We start from the raw sequence: 20,399 nt of genomic DNA on the forward strand, positions 1-20,399 counted from the left end.
GGCTTGCCCCATCCCCAACAGACCCCAATGTGGAAAAAAAAAATCATTTTCCTTTGAATTGGTTTCTTGTGGAAGAAGTAGACTGGTTGCTGTTCTTTTGTTTTCATAGTGTGCAGTAGAAAAAAGAAGTCCAGATTTGTTCACTTGGAGATTTCCTAATTACACAGGATCACAGCTGCTGCAGGCTGGGGAAAAAGACATCCTGCTCTCTCCCCTGGTTGCAGGATTTGAGACACTTTGTAGCACGAATACAACGATGGTCAAAGCCAAAAGGATGCATTTAGAGCTAATGGTTACCCTGTTTATCCTGCTCAGCTGTTTGACACTGACTGTCCACTCCATAGACACAGGTATGTTATTTGCTTTAGAATTTCTCAGGGGTTGCATAGGAAGGACAATAAATATTTCAAAGATTTAAGTACCTGAACTGTGGATTTTGACAGGTTTGGGAGATTCCCCTTTGGGTTGTTCATTCTGACAAAGTTAAACTGAACAAGTGACCTAGCTTCCATCTCTTGTTTCTTTCCTTTTCACTACATCCTTTTGGCTGGGAGTGCAGATTGGTTCTGTCAAATCACCCAGTGGCCAACCCAGAAACCTGAAGAGTAGCAACATTCCAGAGCTGAGATTGTGATGTCATAATGCCTCATTCCACCAATGCCAGAGAGCCAACCTCAGCAGTGATGTCACAATGGCTTGATTGGCCTAGACATGGCTCATATAAGAGCTGCCCTACTGGGACAGACCAAAGGTCCATCAAGCCCAGCATCCTGTTTCCAACCCAGGTCCCAAGTACCTGGCAGAAACCCAAAGAGTAGCAACATTCCAGAGCTGAGATTGTGATGTCATAATGCCTCATTCCACCAATGCCAGAGAGCCAACCTCAGCAGTGATGTCACAATGGCTGGATTGGCCTAGACATGGCTCATATAAGAGCTGCCCTACTGGGACAGACCAAAGGTCCATCAAGCCCAGCATCCTGTTTCCAACAGTGGTCAACCCAGGTCCCAAGTACCTGGCAGAAACCCAAAGAGTAGCAACATTCCAGAGCTGAGATTGTGATGTCATAATGCCTCATTCCACCAATGCCTCAGAGCCAACCTCATCAGTGATGTCACAATGGCTTGATTGGCCTAGACTTGGCTCGCAGAAGAACATAAGAGCTGCCATACTGGGACAGACCAAAGGTCCATCAAGCCCAGTATCCTGTTTCCAACAGTGGCCAACCCAGGTCCCAAGTACCAGACAGAAACCCAAAGAGTAGCAACATTCCAGAGCTGAGGGCCTTAATGTCTTGTCAGTTATTCAATACAAAGACTGAGCAGCACCATTGTTAAGCTGTACTTAGGGCATCAGTTGGCCTTGATCTGGCCTTACTAGGGTTACCAGAGTTTCCAAATGGAAAATCCGGACCAAGGACCTCGTCCCCAGGCCCGCCCCATTCCGACCAGCCACACCTTGTTCTGCTCCCCCAGGCCCACCCCTATCCCCGCCCCCTCAACCTGCACGAGCAATGAGCGACGTTGGACGGCATTCGCATATATGCTGGTGTGATGTGATGAGACCGTGTTGCATGCGCGAATGCCGTCCCGATGTCGTTCGTTGCCAGAAGCTTTTCAAAACCTGGACAAAGTGCCGGGTTTTGAAAAGCTGTCCGGATCCCTGGACATCTAGGCCTTACCTTCAGAGCATTTCACTGTGAAAATAGAGCCCGAAGCTTTGTCGCTATTACGTAGCCATGGATTTGCTAGTCAGCCAGAGGATTTGGCACTTCCCTCTTGTTAAGAGTTAACCTATTTTTCTCCAAGAAACCCCGCCCCCCTTCCGCCTCCAGCCCCGCTCAGTTCCACCCCACAAAGCTTCCTCTCTTCAGCCACATCTGTATGACATAATCTGCGCATGCTCAGAGGCACTCCAGTTGCGGCCGGAGCTTTGCCGGGTTTTGGAAAGTCCATCCGGGAGCCCGGACAGTCCTCTAAAAACAGGACATGTCCGGATTTTCTCGGATGTCTGGTAACCCTCCTCTTATAGCTTCTGCCACATAAGACCATCTTCTTTTCTCATGTCTAATTCCTTGCTCTGACCTTTAAGTTGCTTTTTTCCCCTCCGAGTGACGGTATTAGTTTTCAGTAAAAGACCAACTGAAACCTTGAATAGGAAGCTAGAAGAACTGCAGGATAATGGTCTCTGAATGCTTCATTGAGCCACAAAATGCAATTCACATTGACCTTCTTCCATTTCAACTCAACCGAATGTACATATCTCATCTCCGTTAGTATGTCAAGAGCAGTTAGCCTCTGCACTGCAGGCTGAACAGTGGTAGAAGGAGCTTAATCTTGCTCAGATGGTGACACCTCTGAGGACAAAGAAATATCCTGAAGCTCACCTTGAACGACCAATGAAAAAGGAATGACCTGAAACTTCCTCATTTTTTTAAAATTTGATTTAACACTGAGAGGCAGCCGAGGGGAGAGCGGCGGCTGCAGGCTCAGCTGATTCACAGCTTCACCACTGGCAGGGGAAACCCTGATCAGCTGATCACGGCTCCAAAGCCAGCAGCCGATGCTCTCCCCTCTGCCAGCACTGAGCTGATTGTGGCTCCAAAGCCACCATCAGCTAGGCAGAGAGAAAGAGAAGAGCTGCTAGATGCAGGGTGGTTTTTTTTTATAGAGGGGAGTTGCTGTTTTAATTTTTTAATAATTTTGAATATTGTACTTGAATGTTTTTAACAATTGTATTACTTTTATTATATAATTTTAGATTGTATATAGATAGTATGTTCTATGAAACTGTACCATGTGCTGAAATGTTTCAGTATTTTCCTGTTGTGAACCGCCCAGAACTATTGGTTGGGCGGTAGATAAGAAAATAAATTATTATTATTATGCAGAAAAGCTATGGAAAAATTTCCGTAAAAGGGAGGGCGTTCTGTTTAGTACATCGCAAAGAATACTAATGAGCTCCTTTTAATTCATTTGCATAGGGTTCTCGAATTTTACTAGCAAAGAAAGCTTTTGAGCATCAGGGCCTGATTGTTTAATTTGCCAGAGTTGTTAACTGTGTTGATCTCAGAAATAGTGGGACAGAAGCGTTGAAATAAATAATCTCTATTTTCCATTTTGAAACATAGAAACATGAAGGCAGATAAAGGCCAAATGGCCCATCCTGTCTGCCCATCCGCAGGAACTATTATCTCTTTCTCTCTCTGAGAGATCCCACGAGCCTATTCCAGGCTTTCTTGAATTCAGACACGGTCTCTGTTTCCACCACCTCTTCTAGGAGACTGTTCCGTGCATCTACCACCCTTTCTGTAAAAAAGTATTTCCTTAGACTACTCCGGAGCTTATCACCTCTTAACTTCATCCTATGCCCTCTCATTCCAATGAAAGAGACTCGACTCATGTACATTTATATTACATAGGTATTTAAACGTCTCTATCATATCTTCCCTCTCCCGCCTTTCCTCCAAAGTATACAGACTGAGATCTTTAAGTCTGTCCCCATACGTCTTATGACGAAGACCACACAGCATTTTAGTAGCCTTCCTCTGGACCGACTCTATCCTTTTGATATCTTTTTGAAGGTGCGGCCTCCAGAATTGTACACAATATTCTAAATGAGGTCTCACTAGAGCAGTGGTCTCCAACTCCAATCCTTTGCAGAGCCACATTTGGGATTTGTGGGTACTTGAGGGCCTCAGAAAAAAATAGTTAATGTCTTATTAAAGAAATGACAATTTTGCATGAGGTAAAACTCTTTATAGTTTATAAATCTTTCCTTTTGGCTAAGTCTTAATATTAATATTGTCATTTATAGCTAAAGAGACATGTGATCAAGAAACTGTTTTATTTTACTTTTGTGATTATGATAAACATACCGAGGGCCTCAAAATGCTACCTGGTGGGCCACGAGTTTGAGACTACTACACTAGAGCCTTATATAGGGGCATCAATACCTCCTTTTTCCTACTGGCAGTACCCCTCCCTATGCGGAATCACTGTCTAGTAGGTATTCATCACCCGATGCTTCCCTCTATTTGGTTTTCTGTGCCGTGAGACATGCCCCCCCCCCCTTTTGTGAGAAATTTATACTACAGTGTGGTACCCAAAGTGCTTGTTTGCCTAAGGCCCACAAAAAGTTACTCGTACCCTGGTCCATCCTCTGTGAAATGGAGAAGAATTAAGTAAGAGAAAAATATGGGATAAAACCAGCATCTTGCATTCTCTCTAATTTGGACAAAATGGCACCTGTAATAAACTCACATGAATCGGAACCATTTTCAGGACTGCTTTTCAGGGAAAGCAAACTGGGCAACTGCCCTGGGCCCTCTTGCCACAAGGAGCCCCGGGGCCTGCCTAAAGCTGAAGAAGGCACAGTGAATTGGCAGGATTGTGGGCTTACCTCCATATTTATTCTCTGGGTCCCTCAGGTATATCACCAACCCTGGCCATTTCATATGAGGAAAGTCTAAAAAGGTTAGGGCTCTTCAGCTTGGAAAAGAGACGGCTGAGGGGAGATAGGATTGAAGTCTACAAAATCCCGAGTGGAGTAGAACGGTACAAGTGGACCAATTTTTCACTCTTTGGGGGTCCCAACGTGGCCCCGTTTCGAAACGGGGCCACGTTGGGACCCCCAAAGACAATAAACAGAGCTAAGTAACTCAGTGGTGGCAGTTTTAACTTTTACCAAATGAAGACATTTCTTGCATAAAACAGAAAGACTTTGAAACTTTGTTTTTTTCAAACATCTTTGGAGTGTTTGAGTGTGCCCATAAACTTGTTAAGTTTGCAGTGACTGGAAGGTGAACTCATCTCCAAGGGAGGTTTAACAGCCTTCCCTTCAGAGTTTCATATTTCTGAGCAGTTTTTCAAGCCTAATTGGGTCACTTCTCAATCACTCCTTTTCTTCTATTGAAGCCAGTTTGTTTTATTATATCCAATCCTCTTTCTGGTTTCCATTTTGTTTGTTACACTTCACCCTGTACCTTGCATCTTTGAAACTATGCCCTGGATCAGTAGCATGGAACGTTGCTACTCTTTGGGGTTCTGGAATCTTGCTGTTCTTTGAGATTCTGCATGGAATCTTGATCCTCTTTGGGGTTCTAGAATCTTTTGTTACTCTTTGGGATTCTGGAATGTTGCTGCTCCTTGGGTTTTGGCCAGATACTAGCGACCTGGATTGGCTGCTGTGAGAATGAGCTACTGTGCTTGATGAACCATTGGGCTGACCCAGTAAGGATATTCTTATGTTCACAGGAAGATGCAAAGCTGGCGCTCTAGATTAGATTTATCTGATTATTTTTTGTAATTATTTTAGCTCTGAAGGTTGTGTAGTTAAACCACAGGTTTCCTGTTTCACAGATAACATGTAGCAACAGCACTGGAAGCATTGAAAGGGTTTTGCAGCACATGATTAGATTCAGTACAAGACTTGGTATTTTGATCAGGGTTTTTATGTGTACCATTTATTCCTGAAAGAAAAGGCGAGTTAACATTTTAACTTCTTTTATTTATTTATTTATTTTTTTTTTTCTAAGTCCACCACTTTAGAATTGTGTTGGTAGGATGTGGTGAAAACGTTAGTGAGACAGAGAAAAATGTGAATTCTTAGACATGGAGTAGGATTCCAGCATTCCAAAGGCCCTGGAAACTTAGCTAATAAATGTTTAAGAGATATAAATCACCATATTATTTGGTATCTGAATTCAAGAAAGCTTGGGACAAGTATGTTGGATCTCTAAGGGAGAGGAGGGGATAGTAGATGGCATGGTTAAACAGAGAAACTGAAACATGACAGCAGATAAAGGCCAAATGGCCCATCCAGTCTGTCCATCTGCAGCATCCACTAGAGATCCTACATACCTGTCCCACACTGTCTTTAATTCAGACACAGTCTTTGTCTCCACCACCTCTGCCCGGAGTCTATTCCATGCATCTTTCCGTAAAAAAGTATTTCCTTAAATTACTTCTGAGCCTGTCACCTCTTAACTTCATCCTATGCCCTCTCATTCCAGAGCTTCCTTTCAAATGAAAGAGACTCACCTCGTGGGCATTTATGTCTCTGTCATATCTCCCCCCTCTCCTGCCTTTCCTCTAAAGCAGGGGTCTTCAAAGTCCCTCCTTGCGGGCCGCAATCCAGTCAGGTTTTCAGGATTTCCCTAATGAATATGCATTGAAAGCAGTGCATGCACATAGATCTCCTGCATATTCATTGGTGAAATCCTGAAAACCCGACTGGATTGCGGCCCTCAAGGAGGGACTTTGAGACCCCTGGGTTAAAGCAGGGGTGGATAACTCCGGTCCTCGAGAGCCGCAATCCGGTTGGGTTTTCAGGATTTCCGCAATGAATATGCATTGAAAGCAGTGCATGCACATAGATCTCATGCATATTCATTGGGGAAATCCTGAAAACCCAACTGGATTGCGGCCCTCAAGGAGGGACTTTGAAGACCCCTGCTCTAAAGTAAACATGCACCATATGCCAAAGAACACTGACCATTTTAGTAGCCTTCCTCTGGACTGACTCCATCCTTTTTATAACTTTTTGAAGGTGCGGCCTCCAGAATTGTACACAGTATTCTAAATGGGGTCTCACCAGAGTAATATACAGGGACATCAATACTTCCTTTTTCCTCTTGGCCATACCTCTCCCTCTGCACCAGGCTACCCATTCCAGAAGGGAGACTTTTTGGCCAGTCCTGGTTTTAAAATTACATCCCAAAGCAGTGTAATATTTGTAGTCCGTGATGCTCTCCATTGAAATCACTGCTGCAGGTCCCATAATGCACCAGGTTGGCAGAAATCCAGGACTGGTCAAAAAGTCTCTCTTCTGGAATGGGTAACCTGATCACCCTAATTTACATGCCTAACCACCTTAAGTTGGATACAAGCATTTGGCAGGAGTAAGTGCTCACACTGAAAATTAGGTGTGAAATGTGTGTTTCAAGTTTCATAAATTCTGTGATTTGATCGCAAAATCATATTTCGATGCGATTTACAACAAATAACAAATCGAACAAAAATAATAAAATCCACATACATCACATAAAATACTACTAGACATGAATACATTAGGGAAAAGGGCAGTATAGAATACAATATTAAAAAAATAAAACAATAAATAAAATAGTATTCTTTACAAGTCATCCCAAGCAGCGTGCACCAGTCCAGCATCCCCATCCCCGTGCGATCTATCTCCATCCCCGCAAGTCCTATCCCTGTTGAAGACCTTTAAAATCATAAGTGTTCCAGGCTTGGACCGAAGTCACGGGGAAGGGATGGGGATGGAGACAGATTCTGCGGGACAGGGATAAATTTGTCTCTGTGTAATTCTCTATGGTTTTGGTTGTGTATTGAATTTCTCCCATTTTTGTATATTCTGAGAAAGAGAGATGGCATTCTCTGCAACGGTAAATTTTTCTTTCTAATAGATACCAGAGTGATGTAGAAAATGACAATGTGACATATTTTCCTGAGGCAGTGCTAACAAATTTCTCTCTTCATCTTTAGTTAATTTGGTGGATTTCTGTGGACAGACCATCGAAAGCAAGGGGATGATTGTAAATTCCCACAAAGAGTCTCGTAAATACTACTTTGTCACCATAGGGACGGACTGCCAGCTGACCATGCAGGCTTCCTCACTAAAGGATAAAATCCAGTTCCAGTTCCGTTTCTTTCTGGTATACAGCTTACTGCGTATGTCTACCACCACCACCGTAGAACCTCCAGGGAACATCAAATCAGATGCCCGGGTTAAGGTGGCTCATGGCAGGGAGTGGGATGCTGAGGACCCCTGCAATGCCGGATCCTATGTGCAGTTTTATGATGGTAAAGGAAGAAATGCCCTGCCCTTGGGGTCTCCTCTATGTGGCAAAAGCATCCCTAGACCTATCTTATCCACAGGCAACTACCTGACCCTTCGGCTGGTGACCAGAGGACAGCAGCCCAGGGTGGACTTTGTTGGCGACTTCACTTCATTTCGCTTAGGTAAAAAAACAGATGTTATCTGCTATACCTAGAATGCTCAGGGATCAATGCAGGTAGCCAATATCATAAGAACATAAGAGTTGCCAGTACTGGGACAGACTACAGGTCTATCAAGCCTAGTATTCTTTTGTCAACAGTGGCCAACCCATGTCCCAAGTACCTAGTGAGATCCGAAGGAGAAAATCAGATTTTATGCTGCTTATCCTAGGAATAAGCAGTGGATTTCCCCAAGTCCATTTTAATAACTGCTTACACATGTTTCTTTTAGGAAGTTATCCAATTTTATAAACCCTGCTAAACTAACTGCTGTTACAACATTCTCTGGCAACAAATTCCAGAGTTAATTGCATGTTGAGTGACAAAATATTTTCTCCAATTTGTTTTGAATCTACCACAGTATCTTCATCACATGCCCCCTAGCCCTAGTATTTTTGGAAAGAGTAATCAAGTGATTCACATCTACACATTCCACATCCAGAATATACAGTATCCCCCTAATTCTACACAGTGAGCCACAAGTAGGCACTAATTAGACACTTATCTGAACCCTTCTCCTCTATGGCCAACTCCCAATTCTGTCCCTTTTACTTTGCTGCACCGTATGCATGGAACAAGCTGCCCGATTCAATATGTCAAGCTCCGTCTCTGGCAGTCTTCAAATCTAGACTCAAAGATCACTTCTTTGTAGCTGCTTTCAATTCCAAACTCCAACCCACCTGCTAATATCTGTCTTATCATTCCCTCTGTAATTCCCCCTCCTGAGCAGTGTATTGATGCATCTTCTTGTCCAGTTTGTCTGCCTTGATTAGACTGTAAGCTCTATTGAGCAGGGACTGTTTCTTCTATGTTTTGATGTATAGAAATGATTATTAGCAATAGTAGCAGTGCCAATAACTGGCCCTCTCAGTCATTCCCTGTCTTTCCTGCAAGTCCCAGTTAAGATAGTAACTCACAACCTCTTTAGTGGTCTTGCTTGATGCTCTCCTTTGAAGCCCTCCCAGTAAAAAGTCCCCAGTTCTTTAAAGCTTCCTCCTGAGTGTTCAGATGTGACAGAGGACCATGCAGAAAAGATGTTATTTTTTTGTAGATCTCTGCTGTCTCTGTCTCTTGTATGAAGAGAAAAGGAAGGCTGTGTCTGTCTTCTGCAAGCTCAGAATGACTGTAATTAGTTTCACATGATGCCCTCTGCTGGCAGAAGTCACTCACTGCCACCTCCTCTCGGTATAATGTTGCTCCATTATACAGCCTATTCCTGTGGCAGGGATGCTGCATCCTTTGTGAAATTAATACAACTGCTCCCACTATTCCACTCATAGCTGCCATTGAGGAGGCAAAGGGTTGAGACCATAAAAATAGCTTTATCTATAATAAATGTTTTGGAGGATCCTATCTCAAGTGTATTTCTAATATACTAATGATAATTGTAGGATTTAACTATTCAGAATGCAGCGATGAGCCCTATTTCCACTGTCAGAATGGCAAATGTATCCCCATGAGCCTCGTGTGTGACAACAAAGGCATTGATAACTGCGGAGACGGGACAGATCAGTCTGCTCAGCCTCCGGCCCAGTGTAAAGGTCAGTGTGAACATGTCACAGTGTATGGTGATCCTGGGGATCTTAGGAAGCTTAAACAGGCTATGTGGAACAGTAAGGGCTGTCCCAAGTAGGGTTACCCGGACATGTCCTCTTTTTTAAGGACTGTCTGGGTGTCCAGATGGATTTTTAAAAAGCAGCAGTTTGTCTGGGTTTTCAAATTTGGGGCCATGTCTGGAGGGCCTCTGAGCATAAGAACATAAGAATAGACTTTCTGGGTCAGACTAATGGTCCGTCAAGCCCAGTAGCCCGTTCTCACGGTGGCCAATCTAGGTCCCTAGTACTTGGCCAAAATCCAATATTCCAGAATCTCAAAGACTAAGAAAAGATTCTAGAACCCCAAAGAGGATCAAGATTCCATGCAGAATCTCATAGAATAGCAAGATTCTAGAACCCCCAAACAGTAGTACCATTCCATAGTACCGATCCAGGGCAAGCAGTGGCTTCCCCTATATCTTTCTCAATAACAGACTATGGACTTTTCCTCCAGGAACTTGTCCAAATCTTTCTTAAAGCCAGCTATGTTATCCACTCTTACATGCATAGGTGTGATGTTACTGCATCACATCTATGCATGTTTGGAGGTTCTCCAGATGCAGCTTAGAGCTTGAGCTTTGGGGGCAGGGCTAGGGTGGAACGAGGCATGCCTTAGGCAGAGCAGCATGGGGCTGGGATGGAATGGGGCAGGGCAGGGCGGGGCCACATATCTGGGTTTTAGCTTGAGAAAATCTGGTAAGCCTAGTCCCGAGTGGTGCAGCCTCAGAAGACAAAATGGCTTAAATAACATAACAATCAGCTTATATACCGCAGGACCATGAAGTTCTATGCGGTTAACAAAAGTTTACTAAAAAGATATACAACTGAATAAAATCAAGATTAAATGACCAGATAATTACAACTAAACAAAACAAGTTACTGAAATTTTAATATCCATGTGTATGCAAATTAATTACCCAAGTATTTGGAGAATAAATATGTTTTTAAATTTCTCCTAAATTCTTCATAGGAATTAGAGGACATTATCAGATGTTCCAAATCCTTACCCCGCTTGATATGAGAAAAGGTGTTGATGGTAAATCACCCCCTATTGACTGTAAAGCATCATAAGTCTAGTAGACCCTTGAACTGGAGACCATCATTCTCTTCCCACAGTACTATGTTCATGCTTAGCTTTCATCACCTTTGGAGTGTGATAGAATTGCTTTGATTTGGTAATTTTTAAACATTAACCTTATTTAGGGTTGCCAGATTTTCTAATCCTAGGCTTACAAAAATGCCTACAATGTAGGTTGCATGTCTTGGGGTGTTTAAATTTTTTTTTTATAAAAACATGTATCCTGATTGGCTGGTTGGACAGCAATAGGATGTTTACTACTGCCTACAATCGGGATGCCGTTTATAGAATTTGCCCCGTAGATCCTGAAGCAGGCAGAGGGAGATGCATGAAGTGATGTAGGCGGCTACATTATTTGTAAGATTTAAAAATGAATAAAGAATTTAAAAACAAAAATAAACTTTTTTACTCATTTTTTTAATTGAATTTTTCAAGTTGTGACATACAATCCAAAAAGCTTATAAGAAAAATGGTAATCATTTCAATTATACAAAGAAAACCCAATTTAAAGAAATACCAAAGAGCCCCCGTCAATGGAGTTGTCTTCAATAGCTTAAAGAAATGAAGGAGTATAAGTAAGTTTGTCAAGTGATTAGTTAAAATTTTTCTGATTGACTATTATACACTTATTGTAATATTTGAAAATGAATAGATTAAAAAAAAAAAAAAAAAATAGAAATTAATATAAGGAACAAGATGTTCGGATATAGCTTCCCAATGGTCTTTATCAGCATTTCAATTGCTTAAATATTCTTTTGTCAAGATAATTTATTCTCAGAGTTCTAGGGGTCCTTTTACTAAGTCACACGTGTGCTAAATGCTAATGTGTGCTATGGACGTTAGCATCTGCCTTAATTAGGTGGCTCTGGCTACATCTGGCTACCTTAGCTCCACCGAAAGTCTGGTCTTTCTTTTTAAAGTATAACTTAATGATCAAAGATTTATCACCTTCATTAAAACAAGTTGTCTTGAGAATCCACTACAAAAGCAGTAAAAGATCTAATTCTGAAGACCAGACGATCATCTGGGAGCATTTTCTTATCAGGAATATAACATTTCAAAAAAAGTCATAGTAGCAGCATTTTCCACACCTAGAACTTTCTTTTCAGGCATTTCCTCAATAGGATCTCAGCTGAAAGTAAATATATAATAGGAAAATGAATAAATCTCAGAATTCTAGCTCTATCTGCATTCTCAAACATTTCCATTTTAAAATGTATATTACAAGTCTTTTACTGCAGAGGCTGAAACAGCCTATAGAGCTAACACCTGGGATTCAACCATGCTGCAACGTTTCAAACTTTTCGACCACTTCTTATAAGAAAGCCTTATTCTGAGAAATAACTGATCTTAACATCCCCTCCATCCTTTCATTAATATCCCACAAATCTTTAAGGGCAACATCTTGCTTTTCTTCAGACACTGGGTCATTCAATGAAGGATCTAACAAAATCACTATTTGAGGTATTTTAGTAAAACTTAGCTTTGTGGATCTTTGTACCTTCAAAGATCCAGTCTCTGATACAGGACCTTTTAATAAGGCCCTCTTATCACAAGGTATTGGAGGAAGAGGGGGAGGAATATGCTCCGGAGGGGCAATGAGACCTCTGTTGGTGAATAATCTTGATTTTTTACTAAAATTCAAATTACTTGCTGGTGCAAAATGATGGTCCATGGGGCCTTACGTTTTCTGATCAATCTACTTAAATAAAGAATACTTTTATCTTTATTCCCCCTTGTTCCCCAGAGCTTTAAGGGACTCCCATGGGGCAGAGCATGCCCCTTAGGGCACGCCCCTCCAACCATGTGCCACAGGAGTGCAGGTCTCTTGTAGAGTTCCGCAAGGCCCCCTATAATGTCCCTGGGAGGCAACCTTAGTTTTGCCTGGTAGCTTCAGCAACTCGAAGCAAGCCCAACAGATGCCAAGATAGCTGGAAACTTGGACTCAAGAGATCCCCACTCATGTATGCTGCAAGAAAACAATTCTCCTATTTTTACTCATTTTAAAATAGCTTTGACATTTAATTTAGGCACCTAAGTTAAGGTGCTGGTTACAGAAAATGGGCCTTCATTCCTAAGTCAGGCCATGTGGAATATTATCTCACCCTTGTACTTTAATTGGGCAAAGAGGGCTTCTTTCTGGAGTTCAATAGATGTTTTATGTCTAAACAACCTATCCAGGTACCATAGTAAATGATGTCCATCAAGTTTGCTCATCATGATTAAACACTGGCATCACAAACAGGGCAGTCAGCGATTTGCTGTAACAAAAAGGCAGTTATATATGATACAACCCTGGAAGTGTTTGTGTATTTTGTGCACAACATAATCACATTCCTTATCATTTCATGATTAAACTAACAATGCTGCTAACTCGCAAGGTTTTATTTGCTAATTTTAAGATGTCTTCCTGTCCCCTGTGCACAACATCCGCACTCATAGCATATGATAGAAATGAGAGATTAAATACATACTTGATCTTGACTCACCTTTGCCATTTTTGGAACACAGACTGTAGAAATCTGGCCAGGACTTGCCTTCCTTCCCAATTCCTTTTAATCAGGCCCTCTTTCTTCTATATTTTCTTGATCTCAGACTGTGTTTCTTGATTTTTATGACTTTTTTTTCCCCTCTCCGTCTGATTCACAGAGTAATCTCTCAGGAATGACACCTCTTTGGTCAATGCTGTTCTGATGGTTTTCTCTCTTATCAGATTTTCATCAGAGTGAAGATGTCCAATGTGATCGATCACTTCTTTATTTTCCACAGTTCTCATAGTCTCATGACGGTTATGTATCACATAATACTATGTGATATATCTTGTACAGCATTGTGAATGGATGACACTACCAAGTAAAAATTAACTAGAATTATTCTTTTCTTGCTCACAGAACCTTTGTCCACAGAAATACCAGAGAAAACATTGACCACTGCTGCTGCCAACTCAACTACTCAGGGTGTGCGGTTTCTAAACATGAGCTGTGGATCAGCAGACAGGATCTTTCCTCGCTCTCCAGATGCCATCCTGCAACATGGATCATTAACGGGTATGGTACAGTTACATCCTCTGGCCTGCCAGGGCAGCTCCCTCAGTTCACCTGGAACTGTAACAAGTTCTAAGGTGTTTTCAAAGAAGTAAAGCCATAAAATGGTGCTACGCTCAGGCTCAAATTTTGTCCTCCAGTACAAAAGCCAGGCCCTGAAACTGGATGTGATCTCCAGGATGCTGGGCTTAGTTGTCCTTTGGTGTGACCTAGTATGACAATTCTTACGATTATGAGGAGAGTTCAGTTTAAGATGGCCTGTCTGATCCATAAGGCTATTCAGGGTTCTAATTCTTATGGACTGATCCATGCTTTGAATTTTCTAAGTTCTTTGACCTCTGCTAGAAGTTTACGATGCTTCAAATTGAATTTCCCTGTTGCCCATCATATAAGTCAAATACATTTGTTAGAACAGACTTTTGCATGCTGAGGGCCTAAAACTTGAAATAGTTTGCTTCTTCCATTAAGACAATTAGAGTCACAGAGTTGCTTTTGAAAGATGCTGAAAACTTACCTCTTTAATCATGTTTCTTAGTAGTGTCATATTGTTTTTTTTAAATATTTTATTTATAAATTTTTCATTCTTACAATAATTTAATTGTACATAAAGCTTAAATTAATGCATGAAAAATTATGATTCTAAATAATTCATCTTATCATATAAAATATAACCCTCCCCTTTTTTCATTTCTTATTTCCACATAATATACATTCCCCTCCCCACGCTAATATAACTATTACTAATGTGCTATGAAATCTGATCATTGGAATAGCGGGTCAATGGTTCCCAAATTTTCTTAAAATTATGAATATTTCCCTGTTGTAATGCTATTGTTTTTTTCCATTTTGTATATATGACAGACTGAATTCCACCAAAATGTATAGTTTAATTTGGAATAATCCTTCCAATTTTGAGTTATTTGTTGCATGGCGACCCCTGTCAATATTAATAATAGTTTGTTATTGTTTGCTGAAGTAGTGTCATATTGTTAAGTGTTTTTAAGTGTAGTTCCCTACTATGAGAGCTAATTGTTTTGCAATCTGCGCTGAATCGTTTTTGGAACTTGTGGAATATAAGAAACAATATCACATTGAATGGTATGTACATCCTGCCTGCTAAGTATGATAAAACTGGCTATTGTTTCCTTTGCAGATAAGAGAACATACGTCTCTTTTCTGGTCCTTTACATCATTCTGGGGCTAAGTGTCGGAGTGGCCCTTCTCTTCTGGTGCTGCTGGTCCCCAGGCTGGTTTATCTGGAGGGTTAGTGCTTGCCGCTTCTGCCCCTGCTGCAACTCTTTCTGTGCCTCCTGCAACCTTTGCACCCGCAGCTGCTATTGCAAGGGCAAGAACCGCCCAGGCAAAGTGACACCCCAAAATCCACCCAGTACACCGATGTGATGCAAGTCTTCTTGCCCTCGTATTTTCTTTTAATAAAATAAGCAAAACCAATATTCACCCCCTATTTCAGCAATATCCACGTGGATTCTGACTCTGGAGAAATGGACACCTTCTGTTGTATTTTTGGGGTGGAGGTTGAATGTTGATTCATGGGCTGGTGAGATGCCAATCGGAGGAGAACTAGAAACCACTACCTCACTTTAGTCTTCCCATACTCGATGGATTTTCTATCAAACACGCAGCTCCCAGTCAATTACAACTAATCAAGACAAGAGTACTTTTATCTGCTGCTGTTGACTGTGTGGCCAAACCTAGTAGAGAGTTTAGATCAGGGCTGCCCAAGTCCGGTCCTCGAGATCTACTGGCAGGCCAGGTTTTCAGGATATCCACAATGAATATGCATGAGAGAGATTTGCCTGCACTGCCTTCTTGGTATGCAAATCTCTCTCTCATGCATATTCATTGTGGATATCCTGAAAACCTGGCTTGCCAGTAGATCTCGAGGACCGGACTTTGGCAGCCCTGGTTTAGATGAATTTTATCTTTTTATTCATCCTAACGCTGAGTACTCTTTTCTGTTTTCGTGTGGTAGAAAACCTGCAAGAGAAGCGGACTGACTGTGCAGGAAGCACTTAGAAGCCAGCTCCAGTACATCACCCTAATGCCATGAGACCTGCATGGTGGGAGAGGGGCTAGGGGCTGGACTGGGGACAGATTTTGTGTTGTTATATATCTAGTACAATAGAGGATCTACCAGAATATAAACAAAAGCTAAAGCATATGTTACCTACTCAACAGCCAGCCACAAAGTCACTCATTTCTCCTGATGCTACTGATTAGGATTTTGTATCATGAATAGATTACTATCCAGACCCTTTTGCATCTCAAAAGAGCCCACCATATTCTCTGAAAATCTCCGTGTTTATTTCCAATGGATTTACAAATTAAAATACAAACAATATATTTCATCTCCTTTTCTTAAACCAATGTCAGTCTTGAAGCAAACAAGCTACAGTTCTAGAGAAGGGTTAAGGCCCCTTTTATTAAGCCGCTTTAGGATTTTTTATCGCCAGCTGCTGCGGTAAAAGCTCTGACACTCATAGGAAATCTTTAGAGCAAGATATTGTAATGTTTAAATAGTGTTTTCCCCTTTAAATATGCACATCTCGGAGTGGGGAGGTGGGGGGATGATAGGTTAATGAATTTTGAATAATTGATATGGATGATTATAGATATTTTATGTAAGGGCATTGTGATTGTTTAGGGGGGAGGGGGGATTAATTCTGAAATGGATATTACAAGAATAGTAAGTGTGATATTTGAGTATAAAATGTTATATTTACTGTTACACTTGTTGTAAGTATTGAAAATAATAAAGAAGTGGAAAAAAAAACCAAAAAAACACCCTAATGCGGCATAATAGAAGGGGGCCAAAATTTGCTAATATTAAATAACATAAGCCCCTTTTTACTAACTATGCTCTTAAAGTCATGAGAATTAACAATGTGGGCTACTGTTAAGATGGGTTATTGTACCATTAACCCCTATTTATTAATAACCAGGGGGCTCATTATCAAAAAAGATAGATGCCCGAAAGTTGTAATTTTTGTAACTCAGATTTGAGATGTTTTTTCTGTAGTTCTTCTAAATTGCAAGAGGGTGTGAATTTGGATGTTACTTAAGTCACAAAAAGGTGGTCTAACTTTTTCTCAACTTGATCCTGGAGTCCCCCCTTGCTAGTCAGGTTTTCAGGATATCCACCGTGACTGAGGGTCTCTTTTACTAAAATGCTTGAGTTTTTTGCAGATAATGTGTGATTTAAGGGCCAAAATTGCCAAACAGTTAACGACACAGCCTCTACCTAGACTGATGGAGGCATTCCCAGAATCGTGCCATAAGGTTACCGCAGAAAATACACAACATCGATGCATCTAATTCTGTCTCAGTGTTATCTGCTGCATTAACCATTAGTATGCACCACTGACCCATGCGTCAGATGTCGACGTGTTATCCTCTTCCAATTTTGCGTTGGTTAGGTCTCAGGAATTACTGTGCATTATGTCAAGCTGCCGTGTTAACTTGGCCCAAGCGTGTGCTAATTTGCACACGAATCCCTCATTGTGCGCATGCAAGTTATAGAACATGTGTAACTTAATTGATAAATTAGGCATGAACTGGCACATGTGTGTTACTGCACTGTCAGATTCTACAACCTTAGTGCAGAAATCCTTAGCATTTCCAGCCTTTCACTTGGCACCAATTGTTAAGTGCAGAAATGCAGACTTTATGCTCCTCTTCCAGAGCAGCAATTATGCACACAATTGCCTTTGCAGACCTCGTGCTTAGTGCAAATACTTTAGGCGACCAGTAGAGAATTGCCCCGTTTAACGCAGCTTAGTAAGAGTTCTATGTTTTCAGCTGGCAATAATTTGACTGGCTATACAAAAAGCGAGATTCTGCAGCTAATTTCAACTGGTTAGCTAATAGCTGAATCCTTTACAAAGATTAAACACCAGCCATTCTTCTTGTCTGCTCTACTGTGTGCTGTATATGCAGTGGGTCTCCTTAGCTCTCCTAACTAAAATGCAAGTTTTGTCCTGTGGTACCCATTCTAATTCCTCATTCCCTTTTCTTTCTTTTTTTTTTTAAAGTTTACCCCACCCCAATTTCCCCATCCTTTGCCCAGAAGAGGCAAACCAGTTCCTTTCTCTGTCTGTTACAAACCCAAGTAGGCCAGACTTCCTACTCCCACTGATTTATCTTTTCCAAACCTTTCCAAGCCAAGTGGGATGTGGAGAGGGTCCAACCTCCTGCCTGAATTCCAAGTGACAGTATTGCTGACAGCTACAGGCACTCAGTATTCATTTGTTTAGCACTCCATCCTCAATCTCCTTCAAAGATAATACAAAAAGTGAAAAGAGGATGGGGAGGCAAGATTTGGGTAGTTGGACACTTTTTTTCTTTTGGCCCACACAGGAAAGAAATATGGCTGGTCAGGGTTTAAGCTGTTTTTTTAATACCTAATTTGTCCAGCCGAGTGGGGCAGCTAATGCTGAAAAACTCACCAGCTATTTAATTTTACCCCTGGGCCTATCCAGAATTTGATCAGCTAAATTTAGCTGCTTAGTGACATTTAGGTGGGCTAATTTTAACTCATTATCCTGGCCAGATTTCAAAGACTGATGTAATTGGCTAAACTGATGCTTCGCCAACTCAGTCCCTCTGAATACCAACAGCATACTGTTAAAACACTACCGTGCATTACAATGAGTATGTGAACAGATAAATAACTTATTTGGATGCTAAAAGTTTGAGTTCAATCCATTCTAGTAAACTAGGAAGGATTTCAGGTAGCTCTTGGTCTGGGAACTGTTTGTTGAGTCGAAGTATTCTCTTCCCAAATTCACGAGCCTACAATAAAAGTTAGAGAAAAAATAAGTTAGCAAGAAACACTAATCAGTATTTTATGAAATAATACTTGGTATTTGGCATAATAAATTGGACAATAGGCTGCCAAAGTAAAGCAGGCATCTCTTCTACAAAATTAAGGAGCTCAACAAAGCCTACCCAAAGTGTCATCCAAGTTAGCCTATCTGTTTTAAAGCATGAAAACGCGACCCAAGATTAATGTATTCAAATTGATGTGGCTCAGGATGTTTGCTTAAGATACAGTACAGCGAGTCCGAGCAATTTCCAACCCAACAAACTACTAAGCAACACCTTAAGTCAGTAGCTATTAATTAGAACCAGAGCAAAATCTTTAGGCTTCAAAAGCAAAATTGGGGCATGGCATACATTAGAGACCTTAAACTCATAACACCCTGGCCCTCTTCTCTCTGATCCCCTTGATCTCTGACCCCTTCTGAGAGGCAGCCTCATTCAAAGCCACAGCTCTAGAATGAAAACATGCTATAATCACTCCTATGCTGACAACGACAGACTTAAATATAACTGATCCATTATCATGGGGAAGCCACTGTTTGTCCTGGCATTGCTACTATTTGGGTTTCTTTCAGGTACTTGTGACCTACTATAGAAACAGGATGCCGAGCTAGATAGATCATTGATCTGACCCAGTATGGATATCCTTGTGCGTTATCAGATTTCTAATCTCGAAAAAGCTGTTTTGGACCAACTCACTACCTTCCTTGATAAATCTCTGGCCCATCACCCCAGCCAAGAAGACTTTTGATACAGCCAATGAATTGTCTTAAATCAATGAAATCAGAACAACCTTGGACCACTGCAACTTAGTTTATCAGAATGGCCTTAGATTTAATCAGCAGCTTATATTCATAGTTTTCTTCTCCAACAACAACATTATTTTGGCCTAAAAACTGAATTGCAATGGATTTCTTCCTATCACACTGGGCAGTCACAACAGGTCTCTAATGGAACATCCTTCTCTACATCCTATCCAGTCTTCTGAGGTTCCCAAATGCTCATCCAGCTTCTTCACTGGACCTCACTGCAATCACATCTTCATGCCATGCGAGGCCACATATGTCCCTTGCCCACAAACCATCTTCTCCCTCAGCAGTGAATAACCATCTTGCCTTTTCAGGACAAGGTATTTGCACCATCTTCCTAGACGTGAAACTCTCCTTTAAATTGTCAACTGTGTCCACTTTGTCTACACTGTCCATTCATCCTTCCTTGTCCTACATCAAATTTGTTCAGTCAAGCCCTTCCTTACCTCTCTTCAACTAAAAGAAGCAGCTCATCTTCTCTTGTGCTACATCCCATACTGACTCTCTCACTTCTATTGAACATTCGACTTACCTACTCTATCACTATCAAACTTCTTCACAATGCTGGTCACCTATTATGTCTTCTCGCTCCTAAGAAAATCTTCATTCAGGCCAAGACAGGGAAATGATGCTGATTCACTAAGCGTTTCACATAGCACTCTGCCATACCTAGCAACTTTGTTAAACTCCTAAATGCTTAGCCATTCTTTGATCCTCCAAAAGCATCATTTAATGTTTACATGTATTTGATATACCAGTATTCATAATAAAACAAAATAGTGGTTAATACTCTAATCAAAATAAAAAATCTAAATGGAAAAGAACTCTATATTCAAATAGAACATAGGAATATCGTAGCAGAAGTCATTACAATACATTGAAAGAAAAATACAATGGCTAATTAAAATTTTGTTTTAAATTCTTTATTCATTTTTGCATGTTACAATAAGTGTAGCAGTTAAACTCATATGAACTTAAAGATACACACTTGATTAACTCTCATAATGGCT

General features: G+C 41.1%; 2 protein-coding genes across 4 annotated transcripts in view; one reads left to right on the plus strand and one right to left on the minus strand.

Annotated features, from left to right (window-relative positions):
* LDLRAD2 (low density lipoprotein receptor class A domain containing 2) lies at window positions 1-15,540 on the plus strand. Of its 2 annotated transcripts, XM_033921815.1 has the most exons (5): window positions 1-350; window positions 7,509-7,985; window positions 9,413-9,562; window positions 13,586-13,741; window positions 14,892-15,540. In XM_033921815.1, exons 1-5 carry the CDS (start codon window positions 257-259, stop codon window positions 15,137-15,139), a joined length of 1,125 nt encoding a protein of 374 aa, XP_033777706.1. In that variant the 5' UTR covers window positions 1-256; the 3' UTR covers window positions 15,140-15,540. The 2 variants fall into 2 exon arrangements, with proteins under 2 accessions (XP_033777706.1, XP_033777707.1); XM_033921816.1 differs by lacking the exon at window positions 9,413-9,562.
* Window positions 15,541-16,307: 767 nt separating this feature from the next.
* The window catches only part of ZMYND12 (zinc finger MYND-type containing 12), a 36,351-nt gene continuing 32,259 nt past the window's right edge, over window positions 16,308-20,399 (minus strand). For both annotated transcript variants that reach the window (XM_033921818.1, XM_033921817.1), the window contains exon 8: window positions 16,308-18,550. In XM_033921818.1, the coding sequence (XP_033777709.1) occupies window positions 18,431-18,550 (120 nt within the window). In that variant the 3' untranslated portion in view covers window positions 16,308-18,430. The remainder of the gene's footprint in view (window positions 18,551-20,399) is intronic.

This window comes from Geotrypetes seraphini, chromosome 15 (genome assembly GCF_902459505.1).
Source record: "Geotrypetes seraphini chromosome 15, aGeoSer1.1, whole genome shotgun sequence".
Taxonomy (NCBI): domain Eukaryota; kingdom Metazoa; phylum Chordata; class Amphibia; order Gymnophiona; family Dermophiidae; genus Geotrypetes; species Geotrypetes seraphini.